The sequence below is a fragment of the Eurytemora carolleeae genome, unplaced genomic scaffold (genome assembly GCF_000591075.1).
Source record: "Eurytemora carolleeae unplaced genomic scaffold, Eaff_2.0 scaffold4, whole genome shotgun sequence".
NCBI classification, from domain to species: Eukaryota; Metazoa; Arthropoda; class Copepoda; order Calanoida; family Temoridae; genus Eurytemora; species Eurytemora carolleeae.
This window is the reverse complement of record NW_019396191.1, coordinates 336331-351059: the sequence shown is the minus strand read 5'-3', so window position 1 is coordinate 351059 and position 14729 is coordinate 336331. Positions and strand designations below refer to the sequence as shown.

At 33.4% G+C, this 14729-nt stretch overlaps 1 protein-coding gene and 2 long non-coding RNA genes across 7 annotated transcripts in view; all 3 read left to right on the top strand.

Annotated features, from left to right (window-relative positions):
• The first annotated feature begins 3741 nt into the window (after window positions 1-3741).
• Window positions 3742-8040, top strand: LOC111697727 (uncharacterized). 4 transcript variants are annotated; one of them, XR_002764374.1, is made up of 4 exons: window positions 3742-3791; window positions 5520-5624; window positions 5758-6356; window positions 7288-8040. It is a non-coding gene; the product is annotated as an uncharacterized LOC111697727 (long non-coding RNA). The 4 variants fall into 4 exon arrangements; XR_002764372.1 differs by having other exon boundaries at window positions 5758-6995; XR_002764373.1 differs by lacking the exon at window positions 7288-8040 and adding an exon at window positions 6879-7067.
• Window positions 8041-8082: 42 nt separating this feature from the next.
• LOC111697724 (RE1-silencing transcription factor B) lies at window positions 8083-10740 on the top strand. 2 transcript variants are annotated; one of them, XM_023467821.1, is made up of 3 exons: window positions 8083-8651; window positions 9910-10017; window positions 10103-10740. In XM_023467821.1, the coding sequence occupies exons 1-3, from the start codon at window positions 8528-8530 to the stop codon at window positions 10663-10665; spliced, it is 795 nt and encodes a 264-aa protein (XP_023323589.1). In that variant the 5' UTR covers window positions 8083-8527; the 3' UTR covers window positions 10666-10740. The 2 variants fall into 2 exon arrangements, with proteins under 2 accessions (XP_023323589.1, XP_023323590.1); XM_023467822.1 differs by lacking the exon at window positions 9910-10017.
• Window positions 10741-11260: 520 nt separating this feature from the next.
• LOC111697726 (uncharacterized) overlaps window positions 11261-14729 on the top strand; it is a 20406-nt gene continuing 16937 nt past the window's right edge. The window contains exons 1-2 of the long non-coding RNA XR_002764370.1: window positions 11261-11400; window positions 12450-12543. This is a non-coding gene — a long non-coding RNA (uncharacterized LOC111697726). The remainder of the gene's footprint in view (window positions 11401-12449; window positions 12544-14729) is intronic.

The window sequence follows — 14729 nt, the reverse complement described above, 5'->3', positions numbered from 1 at the left end:
CATGTTTAGGTAATATTTCAAAAGGAAAGAATTTTACAAAAGTGATTTAAAATTTTTGCAAAGAATTTGCCAATAATTTATCAAGTTTCCCAGAAAATCTAATTATATGAATATCTTAAAGGGATTGAAAACTAAATATGAGCTGAATCCCTGATTAAAGAGTTGTATCCCGATTTACAATTGTACACCTTCATCTGACATTAAAGAAGATATCACTGTTTTTCTATCTTAAAAAGTGTCAAATTCTGTAAATGTTTTGCTATCATAGAGAAACAACAATTTAGCATCATTAACTTTCAGATATTTTTATAGTTGTTCACTAGTTGAAGATTTCAAGGGTACGATTGTGAATCGTACAGACAACTTTTACATGGAGAGTCCCTTGAAATTAGAACTAGAGCTCTTATAACATTAAAGTATTACTCTGTTTACAGTTTTAACAGTTTTTACATTTTCATCACATTTTCAAATTAAAAAGGATAAAAAAGAGAGTTATAGGGAAAATTAATACTTTATCAAAGTTTTTATTTGATTAAGGTATTAAGAAGAAAATTGGATGTATCAACCAGGGGGGGGGATTGTACCCCTCCCTAAAAATTGCACCTTTAAATACGAAACATACAGTTGTATATATTGTATAATATAAGTAGCTGAAGTGACTGGCGTTGCCCGTGAAAAAAAATCGATTGTTGAAGATTTTTAAAAAATTCTATTTGCCTATGTTACCCCTCGGATACCCATGGATTTCTTTAAAAAATTTCAGCCCATTCGGCCCAGCTGTTTAGCCATCTATATGAGCGAAGAGCTTTATTATATAGATGTGATTCGAATTTCACTGGTATACACACTAACCTAGCCACTAGTTGGACAAGACTAAACATCTTATATTCACCGGTACTCCATACAGAGACTTTACAACACACGAACTTTAGTGCACACACTAACGTATAGTATCGCGGACTTAAGTGCACATGGACATATAGTGCATACGGACGTATATTATATACACACGGACATTTAGTAAACACAATCATTAATCCACACAGACTTTGGTACACACGGACATTAGCCGCACGATCATGAGTACAGACGGACACTAGCAGGTGCGTACACAGGAATTAAGCCAGGGGGGGGGCAAGTTTTCGCAAATTTTATATTAAGTCTACTACATATCCCCTAGGTGGCCCATTTAGTATTCAAGGACTATATATTACAATGTATCCCTCTGTTTAGTTCTGTATCACTCTCTGAAGTCCTGAGTAGTCTCCTGAGACAAGTCCCCTTTCTAGTCCACTGTAGTCCCAATTCAAGGACTACATATTATAATGTATCTAATATCTATCTGTATATGTATTACCCTCTGAAGTCCTGAGTAGTTTCCTGAGACTATTCCCCTTTATAGTCCACTGTAGTCCCAATTCAAGGACTACATATTACAATGTATCCATTTGTATAGTTCTGTATTGCCCTCTGAAGTCCTAAGTAGTCCCATGAGACTACTCCCCTTTGTAGTCCTCTGTAGTCCCGATTCAAGGACTATAAATTATAAAATATCCCTCCGTATAGTTCTCACAATTCCTGAGACTACTTACCTTTGTAGTCCACGGACTATTTATTTAAATGTATCCTTCAGTATTTTCGGGAAAACATGCAAAACGCTTGCATAATGCACATAGCTATAGTTGTTTATCAAGTATGCGGGGGGGGGATGGAGATTTTAGATAAAATGAAAATACTACGGTAAAATTTGAAAATAAATGGCGCAAAGCACTAAGAAAATTTTTAAATATACTTCCTAAGGGGGAAAACACCCCTTTGATAATGAGGGCAAGCTCTATTTTATTACCCAGAACACCTGATTTTACCTTTGCTCATAAATTCCAGGGGGGGCACGAGGACTACTTCCCCCCCCTGTGTACGCGTCTGTGCATAATGCATATAGCTATCTATAGTTGTTTATCAAGAATGCTGCGGGGTGGAGATTTTAGATAAAATGGAAATACTAAGGTAAATTAAGGGGGAAAACACCCCTTTGATGATGAGGGCAAGCTTTTTTTACCCAGAACACCTGATTTTTACCTTTGCCCAAAAATCCCAAGGGGGATGCAAGAGGACTACTGCCCCACATGTGTACGCTACTGGACACTTACATACAGATAATATTACACATGGACTTTACTAAACATAGATATTAACACACCCAAAGACGTTAGTATACAAACCACACAGCGACGTTAGCACAAACAGCTAGACATTAGTTCGGACATTAGTTTATACGAACAGTTTTGTACGAACAGATGACAGACGTTGGTACACACAAACATCAGAAAACATGGACTTATTACATGCACGGACATTATAACACATCACACGGGCATTTGTGAACAAGGACTTTAAAATATTAGAACACAAAGGCTTTGGTATGCACATTAAGACATTGGCACACACATACTTTAGCACACACAGACTTAAGGACACTGTACAAATTAGCCTACATGGACCATAAATCCAATCAAAACATATTGGTACAAATGAAATTTTTCTACACCGAGATATGAGTAACAATTGGACTCATTGGACAGCAGTGCACTTTACTACATACCGAATTTAATACTCACAGACATTAACACACAGACTTTTTTCTTGTTTTTGTCTAATCATATTGTGCCATTTTACCTTTGTTGTTCGAAATAAATCTATAATAATTAACACACAGATCTTGAGCACTCAGACAAAAGTGCAGACATAATTTATACATCTAGGGTAATTATTACACACTGCATGTACATTAAAAAAGTACAGACTATAGAGTAGACTTATACTACACACAAACAATATACACAGATGCTCTAGACATATATATATATATATATATATATATATGCATACAGATTTCAGACATATATATACATCCAGTCAAATATATAAATACACAAACCCACAGACAAACATTACACACACAGACATAAATACTCAAAGACATATACACACACAGACATAGTTACAGGTCCTACCTAAGATTTGTTCACACAAAAATATACACAAACAGACATTTCACATAAACATAGTTGTTAGAATTAGTTAGTAATTAGTAAAAAATTTGATATAGTAAGTTAAAAATTCTGCACTTCGGTTTTAGCTGAATTGAACAAAAATCTTTTCATAATAAATATAGTCTTTCTGAACGTTAGTTCAATTGAACATTAGTCCAAATAAACGTTTTTCAATTGAATATTAGACTTAATGACATTTGACACTTTATTCAGGCTTATTATAATATATCTTGATGTCGTCCTCTACATTCAACAGATTAGTCTAAATGTCGTCTTTCTTAGATTTTAAATTCGTTATTTGTCAGTTGCAGCGTCATTGCAAATATCAGCTGATTGTTCAAATAAATTTTCAAGTTGGATTTCACTTTTCAGTTGCACTTGCTTGCTAGCTAGACAGACAGTGCCTGACATTGTTCTAAAACAGTGTATTTGGTTTTACTCCTATGAACATTTTAAGACATTTAAATTATGATTTTATTTTACCTTTATTTTACAATACAATAAAATCAAATAAATTGTTTATTTCGAATGATAGAATTGCGAATTTAAAAAAAATAACATTAAATTATGCTAATAGTCAATTTGATATCTCATGTGAAGTATTAAACACACCAATGTGTTATATAATATGCATTAATTTCAGCAAGAATCAATGAGCTGTCTTTCATTCTGATACTTATTTTATTTCAGATAGAATTGCAGAAATTACGAGAACAAATTTAGATACAGAAATACAAGGTTAAATTGACAGTTTTTTATTTTTGTCTAATATTTAATATTGGGGATGGGGGGTGGGGGGAAATCAATAAATTCATTTTATTTCCAAAATTGACTTTTCATACATTGATAAGGGAAGTGTTTAAAGCAAAAACATTCGGAATATGGTAGAGTAAACCTGTATTATGTTTATATATCCTGTTAAATATTATAGCGACTAAACCTGAATTATGTTTGGAAATCCTGTTAAATACAGTAGAGAGTACACCTGTATTATATTAAAATGTAAAGGTTAAATTGACCGTTTTTTATTTTTGTCTAATATTTAATATTGGAGACAGTAGACAGTAGAAAGTAGATAGTAGATAGTAGACAGTAGACAGTAGANAACCTGTATTATGTTTAGATATCCTGTTAATTATGCAAAAGAGTAAACCTGTATTATGTTTAGATATCCTGATAAATATTGTTGAGAGTAAACCTGTATTATGTTTAAAAATCCTGTTAAATATAGAGAGTTAACCTGTATCATGTTTATATATCCTGTTGAATATTGTAGAAAGTAAACCTGTATTATATTTAGATATCCTGTTAATTATACTAGAGAGTAAACCTGTATTTTGTTTAGATATCCTGTTAATTATACTAGAGTGTAAACCTGTATTATGTTTAGATATCCTGTTAATTATACTAGAGAGTAAACTTACATTATGTTTAGATATCCTGTTCAATGTGGTTGAGAGTAAACCTGTATTATGTTTAGATATCCTGTTTAATATGGTAGAGTGTAAACCTGTATTATGTTTAGATATCCTGTAAATTATACTAGAGAGTAAACCTGTATTATGTTTAGATATCCTGTTAAATATGGTTGAGATTAAACCTGTATTATGTCTAGAGACCCTGTTAATTATGGTAGAGAGTAATCCTGTATTTTGTTAAAATATCCTATTAAATATGGTAGAGAGAAAACCTGTTTTATGTTTATATATCCTGTTAAATACAGAGAGAAAACCTGTATTATATTTAAATATCCTATTAAATATTTTACAGAGTAAACCTGTTTTATGTTTAGATATCCTGTTTAATATGCTAGAGAGTAAACCTGTATTATGTTTATATATCCTGTTGAATATTGTAAAAAGTAAACCTGTATTATATTTAGATATCCTGTTAATTATACTAGAGAGTAAACCTGTATTATGTTTAGATATCCTGTTAATTATACTAGAGTGTAAACCTGTATTATGTTTAGATATCCTGTTAATTATACTAGAGTGTAAACCTGTATTATGTTTAGATATCCTGTAAATTATACTAGAGAGTAAACTTACATTATGTTTAGATATCCTGTTCAATGTGGTTGAGAGTAAACCTTTATTATGTTAAAATATCCTGTTAAATATGGTTGAGATTAAAGTTGTATTATGTCTAGAGACCCTGTTAAATGTGGTGGAGAGTAAACTTGTATTACGTTGAGATATACTGTTAAATATGGTTGAGAGTAAACCTGTTATTATGTTGAAATATCCTATTAAATATGGTAGAGAGTAAACCTGCATTATGTTGAAATATCCTATTAAATATTGTAGAGTAAACCTTCATTATGTTAAAATATTCTATTAAATATGGTAGAGAGTAAACCTGCATTATGTTAAAATATCCTGTTAAATATGGTTGAGAGTAAACCTTCATTATGTTGAAATATCCTATTAAATATGGTAGAGAGTAAACCAGTATAATGTTTAGATATCCTGTTAAATATGGAAGAGAGTAGACCAGTATAAAGTTTAGATATCCTGTTAAATACGGTTAAAAGGGAACTTGACATAAAAGATGAAATAGAGGATTCAGGTAATTACAAATCTTACATTTGTATGGAAAATTACAGAAATGAGAATACAATAATTACAGGCCATTAAACTCTAATATGTCAGGTTTTACAAATGAAACCATTATGAAATAGCATTTATCTTTAAATATTCAGGAGAAAATATGGATCAAGGATTTGAACAAGAATTGAAGAGAAATCTTAATCAGAGGAGCATGGTGGAATTTCCTTGAAACAATTGTGAGTATGTTGCAACCAGAGCTTGTAACCTCAAGATCCACTTTAAGGGTGAACATGAAGGAGTGAGACATCCTTGTCCTAAATGTGAGTTTACTGCAACCAGCGTAAGAAAACTGAAAATTCATATTGAAAGTAGGACAGAAGCACACCTTCCTGCTTACTTTCACGAAGAAGTGAGATATTCTTGTTCCCACTGCGAGTATGTTGTTTTAACAGCAAGTCACTTGAAGATTCATATTGAATGTAAACATAAGGAAGTGAGATATCCATGCTGCCAATGTGAGTTTATTGTAACTCGAGCAACTCATCTGAAGGTTCAGTTTGAAAGTAAACATGAAGGGGTGAGATTTCTTGTTCACGATGTAAGTGTATTACAACTTCAGTAAGTAAACATGACTTTGTGAGTTATCCTTGTTCTAAATGTGAGTACGTTGCTACTAACAGAATCAATCTGATTAAACATGTAGAAGTGAGATTTCCATGTTCTCAATGTATATGTGCTGCAACCAGAGCAGGTGAACTAAAGAAATATGTTGAAGTATACATGAAAGGGTCAGGAATATTCAGGGCAAAGCATAGATGATTTATATAAAGTATAGATGATTGATGAAACAGTAATCACAAATAGCCTCAGGCCAGCCATTTCCAAAATGTGGTCTGCCTTTTTTGTACGTTCAAGATCATAGGATATATGAATGATTGTATTTAAGAATATAAGATTTTCATTGTCTTAAATAAAATGAAAACTAATAAAAATTATTTAGATCTCTGGCAATTTTGACTGAGTTAGGTCAAAAAAGGCTTTTTTTGGATACTTACTGAAATTTATTTAAAGAAACAATTTTTGACCATAACTTGTCCAATTTTCATTATTTTTCAATTCTGTAAATTGTTTTGAACTCTGGTTTTCAAGCGCCGGTTCAATGAATACCAAGATATGAAATTTTCTCATTTCTTACTTATGTTTAAACACTGTTTACAAATAATAACACCTTGTATTCCCCCAACTCCCACCTCTTTAACCCTTGTTTCATCAGTTAATAGTTGCTTGGTGCTAAAGTCGGCTTGCTATCTCAATATGCAAAAGAAATACAGCATTAAGACTTGCATGGTTTCCCCCAAAATGATCTCGAGGCAAGAAAAGAAGTCTTAAGGTTTGGATTTAACATTAAACAATTTCAACTAATAATTTACTAAGTAGAAATAAATAAATAATAACCAGTCAATCTTAGTCGTCTATAATTCCGAAGAAATCAAGGCCGAGCATTATGCAATGTTAGATTTAATAATAAAAATCTTATTAATATCAACTAACTAAATTAAGTACCCAACGTTTCCTGCGCTGCCTTAAAAAGGGCCCAAAAACCTTAAAAATATGCAGGCAAACAAACAAACACATTCCAATTCTCTACTTTATAGATTAAACATTTATCTTTTACTATTCAGGAGAAAATATTTCTCGTGGATTTGATCCTCTGCAATCTGAACCAGAACCAAAGAGAATAAAGAAGTGTATAAGATGGTTATCATAATCCATGTTCTCAATGGGATTTCTCATGCAGTTACCCTAAAGATTCATGTTGAAATTAAACACGAAGGAGTGAGTTTATCTTGCCCTGAATGTGAGTATTTTGCCAATCGAGTAAATCAACTAAAGATTCATGTTGAAAATAAACACGAAGTAGTGAGGTATCCTTGCCCACAATGTGAGCATACAGCAACTACAGCAAGCGGACTGAAGGAGCATGTTTAGAGGAAACACGAAGGAGTAAGATATCCCTGTCCTGAATGTGAGTTTGCTGCAACTACAGCAGGTAACCTAACGAGGCATGTTGAAACGAAACACTAAGGAGTGATATACCATTGCCGTCAATGTAAGTATGCCGCTACTACAGCAGGTCATCTAATGAAACATGTTTAAATTAGACTTGAGGTAGTTAGGTATACTTGTTCTAAATGTGAGCATGCTGCAACTACAGCACGACGTGCTTTGAAGGTTAATGTTGAAAGTATACATGAAGGAGTGAGATACACTTGCCCTGATTGTGAGTATATTGCAACTCAAGCAAGTCATCTGAAGATTCATGTTGAACGTAAACATGAGGGGGTGAGATATCCTTGCCCTAAATGTGAGTTTGTTGCAACTGCAGCAAGTATTCTTAAGATTCATGTCGAAAATAAACATGAAGGAGTGAGATACACTTGGGTGAACATGAAGGAGTGAGACATCCTTGTCCTAAATGTGAGTATATTGCAACTCAAGCAAGTCATCTGAAGATTCATGTTGAACGTAAACATGAGGGGGTGAGATATCCTTGCCCTAAATGTGAGTTTATTGCAACTGCAGCAAGTATTCTTAAGATTCATGTCGAAAATAAACATGAAGGAGTGAGATATCCATGCTCTCAATGTGAGCATATCTCTACTGCAGCACATGATCTGAAGAGACATGTGAAATGTAAACACGACAGAGTGAGATATCCTTGTTCTGAATGCGATTATGTCGCATCTCGAGCAATTGTCATTTGAAGAAACATGTTGAATGTAAACACGAATAACCCGGTTTAAACTAATTCAATGTTTCTAAAAATTAATTCAATTGAACCAAAAATGTATTATTTTCAACAACAGGAAATGATGTTGGTATTTCAATGACATAAATTGATTTGGTTTTTTTTCAGATAAAATGACAGAAATGGTGAAAAGGGAATCCGATGTCAAGGCTTTAGAGACTACATCTACTTTAGAGGACACATTTTTTGTAGAAATACAAAACGATGAAATAAAACTGGAAAATGTTGAATTACAAGGTAAACTTGAAATTCTTTTATTTTTGTTGATTATTTAAAATTGGGGGAGGGGGGTTCAGCAATATTTAGTTAACACTGTAAACCTTTTATTTAAGTCAAATAAGGCTCGGCCACATTTTTTTTGAGAAGTTTCTAAGTTGTAGTAATGTTGAGTTGTAAAATCTGACGGAAAACCGATAATTTCCGTGAAAACTTCTAAAATGTTTTAATTTAAAAAAAATAGCTTGAGAACCTGGCGCTGTCCTTAATACTCATAATTTACTTCCGCCGTTTACCTGCACTTGGTCGATTTTACCGGGAAACTAAATTTGTGCTATTAAAGTCGACCCACTCAACTAAAAGTCTCAAACAAAGCTAAGAACATTCCCGTGGCTTCTGTGTTACCCAATCAAAATTTGAGGCAAATCGGTTCAGGGGTTCCTGAGTAATGATCGGACAAACAAAAAGACAGACTAACAGAGATTACAATTTTAAATTTATATTTGTGTTTTTGATTTTACAATATTAAAAAGTTGAATAAAATAAAGATTACAAAAGTTTTTTACTGGAAATGATAGGATTCAGCCATTTTTTAAATATTTTAAATAAGAAACAAATGATCCTGCGAGGAAATTAATTAATTTTCTTTTAATATTATAGAATATAAGGTTGAAAAACTTTAAAGAATATTTGAAAGGGTGGCAGAAAGTCACAGAAAAAAAGTTGCTGAAAAAAAACTTTGGTAGAAAGTCCCAATTTCCGAAGTCCTCGGAAAAAATGTCATTTAGTTTTAGATACCTAGGACGTTTCCTAAAATAGGATGAAGACTGCCAATAAAGTCTCAGTAAATACGAATTGAAGCCCCGAAGGCTGTCTGAGACATTTTCATAAAAAGGATTTTTTCTATGCATCTGCAAATTGAATATTGCCATATTGTTTACTATCAAGCGCCTTTTTTTTTGCATTGGGCAAGCATCCTCTGTTCTCATGCATTTTCTACTATAATAGGACTTCTTTCCGGGGATGTTTTTGTATATAATCATACTGAAACCAAAAAAAGTCCTAAAAAATAAAGTGTCAAAATGGAATGACTTTATTTTCTAGGATTTTTTATTTTAAGGACTTTTTTCCACGGGACTTTTTAGTGCCCTAAGTTAGGACTTTATTTCCTAAAACTTTTTTTTCAGAGAACTTTTTGGCATTTATCAATAAGACGGGGTCTGGGAGGGGATGGTATGATTCTAAAAGTATTATCTCATTGTGAATTGTTTGTTTAAAGGCTTAAATGTATTGAATACTGGAATACAAGAAAATGTAGAGAATAAACCTGTATTTGATTCTGATTTCGACACTGAGCTAATCAATAAACATGAAAACGATGATAAAGGTTATTTATTAATTCATCAATTTCTAAAAATAAAAACTGCGATTAAAATTGAAAAATTAATAAATAAATAAAATTTATTTATCAGGAGGAAACATGGATCAAGGATTAAAACCAAAGACAAAGAGAACTAAAAGGAGTAAGGTGGGATATACTTGTAATGAATGTGATTATGTTGCAACCAGAGCTTTTAACCTAAAGACTCACGTTGAAAGTACACATGAAGGAGTGAGATATCCTTGCCCCGAATGTGATTATGCTGCGACTAGAGCAAGCCATCTGAAAAAACATATTGGAATCAAACACCAAGAAATGAGATTTCCATGCTTACAATGTGAGCATGCTGCATCTACTGCAAGTGATCTAAAAAGACATGTTGAAAGTAAACATGTAGGAGTGAGATATCCATGTTCCCAATGTGAGCATGCTGCGACTACAGCAAGTGCTCTGAAGGTTCATGTTAAAAACAAACACGAAGGGCTGAGATATATTTGCGCTCACTGTGAATATGCTTCAACTAGAGCAGTACAACTGAAGGAACATGTTGATAGTAAACACAAGGGAGTAATATATCCTTGCTCACAATGTGAGTATATTGGGACTACAGCAAGGAGTCTGAAAAGACATATTAAGAGTAAGCATATGGGATAGTTTGTAATTTTTTTTTGATTAGTTTGGTAATAACCTCACAAGGTTTATGGATGCTCAGAATTACATAAAGTTGTCTCAAACATTTTTTGATTTTCGTAAAATTTAGAAAATCCACGAAAAAAAATTCATTTTTGTTTTATTAAAGTAAAATTCTGAAAGAATTAAAAGATAAAATTAAAGCCTAGTAAATTTAAAATTACGCCTGAGTGCCAGTTCTTTTGTTACCGGCCAAAGTTATCTTGGAAACCTTATACGAAGGCCAAAAAATAGCTAATAAGCTATTCAGTTTACCCTGAAATTACCCAAATAAGTGAACGGTCCCTTGAAATCTGAAGAAAAAAATTGTGTTCCTCAAATTAAAAGCGTTTTTTAAATGAATATTTTTCTTTATGAAATAATTTGCTTGGTTGTAATTTTTTCTATTTTTTCCTTTGCGGGAAAGCTAAAAAAAGGGTTTTTGCAATTTATAAATAATTACACATTACCTGACATCTAAATCTCTTAATTTTTGTTTTTCATATATCTAAATAATATTATTGATTATCTTTTAATTTGTAAATATTTCTATTTTATGCTGAAAGTATTTTTCAGATAGAATGGCAGAGATTATTAAAGAAGATAAAAGAAGAGATAATTTCCTTCAAGGAAGAAATTCTTCCCCTCTCTACTGTAGAAGATTCATGTACTTTAATCTACATACAGATGATATAAAGATGGAAAAGACAGGAATTAAAGGTAAACATGACAATGTTGGCTTCTTCATAACATGGTGAACATGGAATAAAAGATTTTCTATTTTGAGGGGAATAGTATTATAGACTTGAAAAAGGACTGAAAGTAAAAAGCCAAGATTGAGTGGAATAATGAAACATGTTTCCACATTAAACTATATTTACAGATAAAATAATTTTTTGTTAAAGATAATTTAAATCCAAGTACAAAATTTATTGGAAATTGGTTTGGAGGGTTGGCTGGGGGACGAGTAGGGAGGGCGGGCAATGAGGAGGAGTAGTAAGGGCGGGAAGTGGAAATGTAAGATTGAGTGGAATAATGAAACATGTTTCCACATTAAACTATATTTACAGATAAAATAATTTTTTGTTAAAGATAATTTAAATCCAAGTACAAAGGGAAGTGGAAATGAGTAGGGAGGGTGGGCATGAAGGAGGAGAGTAAGGGCGTGCTAAGAGGAGGAGTAGGGAGGGCAGGCATGGAGGAGGAGAAGAAAGGGCGTGCTAAGAGGATGAGTAGGGAGGGTGGGCAAGGGGAAGGAGTAGTAACGGTGAGCCTGAACATCCTGAACACATCATAGTTTATAAAAGATCCTCAAATCTTACACATCATAATTATTGAACTCCTTGACTGATTTTCTTCAAGTTCTGATCGGAGAACTGGTTTGAACCGCCGGACTTTCCATAGCTTGGGAACGGATTTACATAATGTGTTGATGTTAATCAGTTGTCAGCTATTTTTCCTCACTAACTTAATTCTTCAGAAATTATTCAATCTTTTAAACCGTGTTATTCTCGATTCGCATATTTGTNGGGGGGGGGTGCTGGGTGCCATGATATTTAGAAGGGGTCGGGAAGGTTAAACAAAACTTTTTAAGGGAAATAGATAATTGATGTGAAGAATAAATGTGTGAAGAAAATATAATATTTTTGGAATTAGTTTTTTTAGAAAAAAGGTTGAACAACCTTTAAAGTATATTTTACAAGGGTTCTTGAAAGAGTTTAAGTCTAAAAATATTAAGAAATTTAGTAAACTTTTGATTTTATGTTCAGATGTATTAAATACTGGAATACAGGATACTGTAGAGAATAAACGTGTTTTTGATCCTGATTGAGCTAATCATTAGACATGAAAACGAGAATAAAGGTAATTCAATAATTCAACAATATATAAATACTAGCTGAAGGGCCCGGCGTCGCCCAAAAAAAATTGAAAAATTTTTCGATTTTTTTAGCCACAAAAAATTTCAGCCCAATCGGTCCAGTCGTTTGGCCGGCTATAGGCAACATATATATAACAAATGTCTTGTTTTTATATAGATATTAAGTTTAGCACAACAATCGGTTAATTGAATCAAAATTTTAAATGAATAAAATAAACATTACAAATCTATCTCTTCAGGAGAAAATATTAATCGAGGATTTGATTTGATTGTCTTGCAATGAGTGTGTTTATGTTGCAACCAGTGTTTATCACCTTAAGAAACATGTTAAAAGTAAGCATGAAGGATCGAGTTATTCTTGACCAAAATGTGAATATTTTGCATCCACGGCAAGGGTTCTAAAGAGACATGTTGAAATTAAACACGAAAAAGTAAGATATTCTTGTCTGCAGTGTAATTATGTTGCAAATACAGCACGTTCTCTGGAGTATCAAGTTAAAAATAAACACAATGGAGTGAGATGTCCTTGTTTTTATTGTGAATTTGTTGCAGCTAGAGCTGACAATTTAAAGATTAACATTGAAAGAAAAGACTAAATAGTCAGATATTCTTGCTCTGAATGTAAGTATGCTGTAATGGACACAGAAAACCTAAGAATTCATATTGAAAGTAAACATGAAGGAGTTTTGAATGTAAGCATGTTTAAAATACCGCTCGTGCCCTGAAGGACATTTTAATTGTAAACACATAGGAGTTTTTGATTTGCAGTTGCGGAATATATAATATATATATATATATATAAATATACTAGTCATATATGTACACCCTAGACATATAAACTATTTGCAGCTGTAGTGCCCGGAGGTGACCATTAAATTAAAAACGAATTATGATAAAAACAGTTTCTATTTTTAAAAAATCGATTTTTGAAAGAAATAAATATGTCTTTTTTTGTTTTTATTTCCCCCGGTGTAAGCAAGGGTTCCCTAAAAAAATATCAGCCAATTCGGTCTAGCCATTTAGCCAGCTTTAGCTAACAAATATTTATCATACATACAAATATATACAGGGTTAGTCAGAAAAAGGTGTGATTATCTGCGTCTGGTTCAAAATTTTAACTTTTATGTGCAACTCACCTGTATGGTTGTAAGACAATAGGCAGGGTTGGTGATTACTTGACTGATAGTCTGGTTGAATAATTGATTAGTTGAATTGTTGACTTAACTCTGACACATAAGTTGCAAACATTCACGTAAACGGATTACCAGCTGATTGCCGGAAACTCTGAAGACCAAACCAAACATATTTATTCAGTTTAATTTCTCATGTTGTAAGTTAGAACAAAATATACAGTTAGTCCCGTTTATATCTTTCTTATTTTGCGTCGCTACATTTTGGTGACCCCGACATGATTTTCGTCGCTGTCAAAGTTAAGCAGTCTCTCTCGCCGACGTACCTGAAATTGGTTTCAACCGGGTCCCTGCGTTCTTCAAACCCAAATACCAAAGTAAGGTTTCCAGTGAGATTTCGAGAAAATTTAGCATGAGCGATTAGTTACAGTAGCGATTGTCAACATGCCGGAGGAAGAAGGAAGTGATGTACCCCTGTCTGCAGTTCCTTTGACAACAGTTTCCGTAAAGCTTCCGACCTTTTGGACCGATTCTCCAGAGGTATGGTTCATCCAGGCTGAAGCACAGTTCGAGGTAAAAAGGATTACAATCTCGCGGACCAAGTTCAACCATTGCCTCGCTGCGTTGCCCCAGGATGTTGCCTGCCGACTTCTAGACCTGGTCCGAGCTCCCCCTGCCGCTCCTTACGAAGCCCTGAGAAGTCGCCTCATCCAGATGTATACGTTGAGTGACTTCCAGAGATATCAGGCGTTACAAAGTTTGCCTTTGTTGTCTGACCAACGTCCTTCTGAGCTAATGGATAAAATGTTAGTTTTGCTCCCTGAGGATGAGAAGCCTGGTTTTTTCTTCAGGGGTTTGTTTATGGATCGTCTCCCTGCTGATATTTGAGCACATTTGCTCTCTGAATCCATCAGTGATCCACGAAGGATGGCTCTGCGCGCTGACGAGTTATGGATGGTTCGTGGACGCAGTGTTCCTGTGCAGGTTCTCTCTGAGCAGTTTGAAGATGTTTATGCTTTGCCCCGGAGAAATTCGTCCAC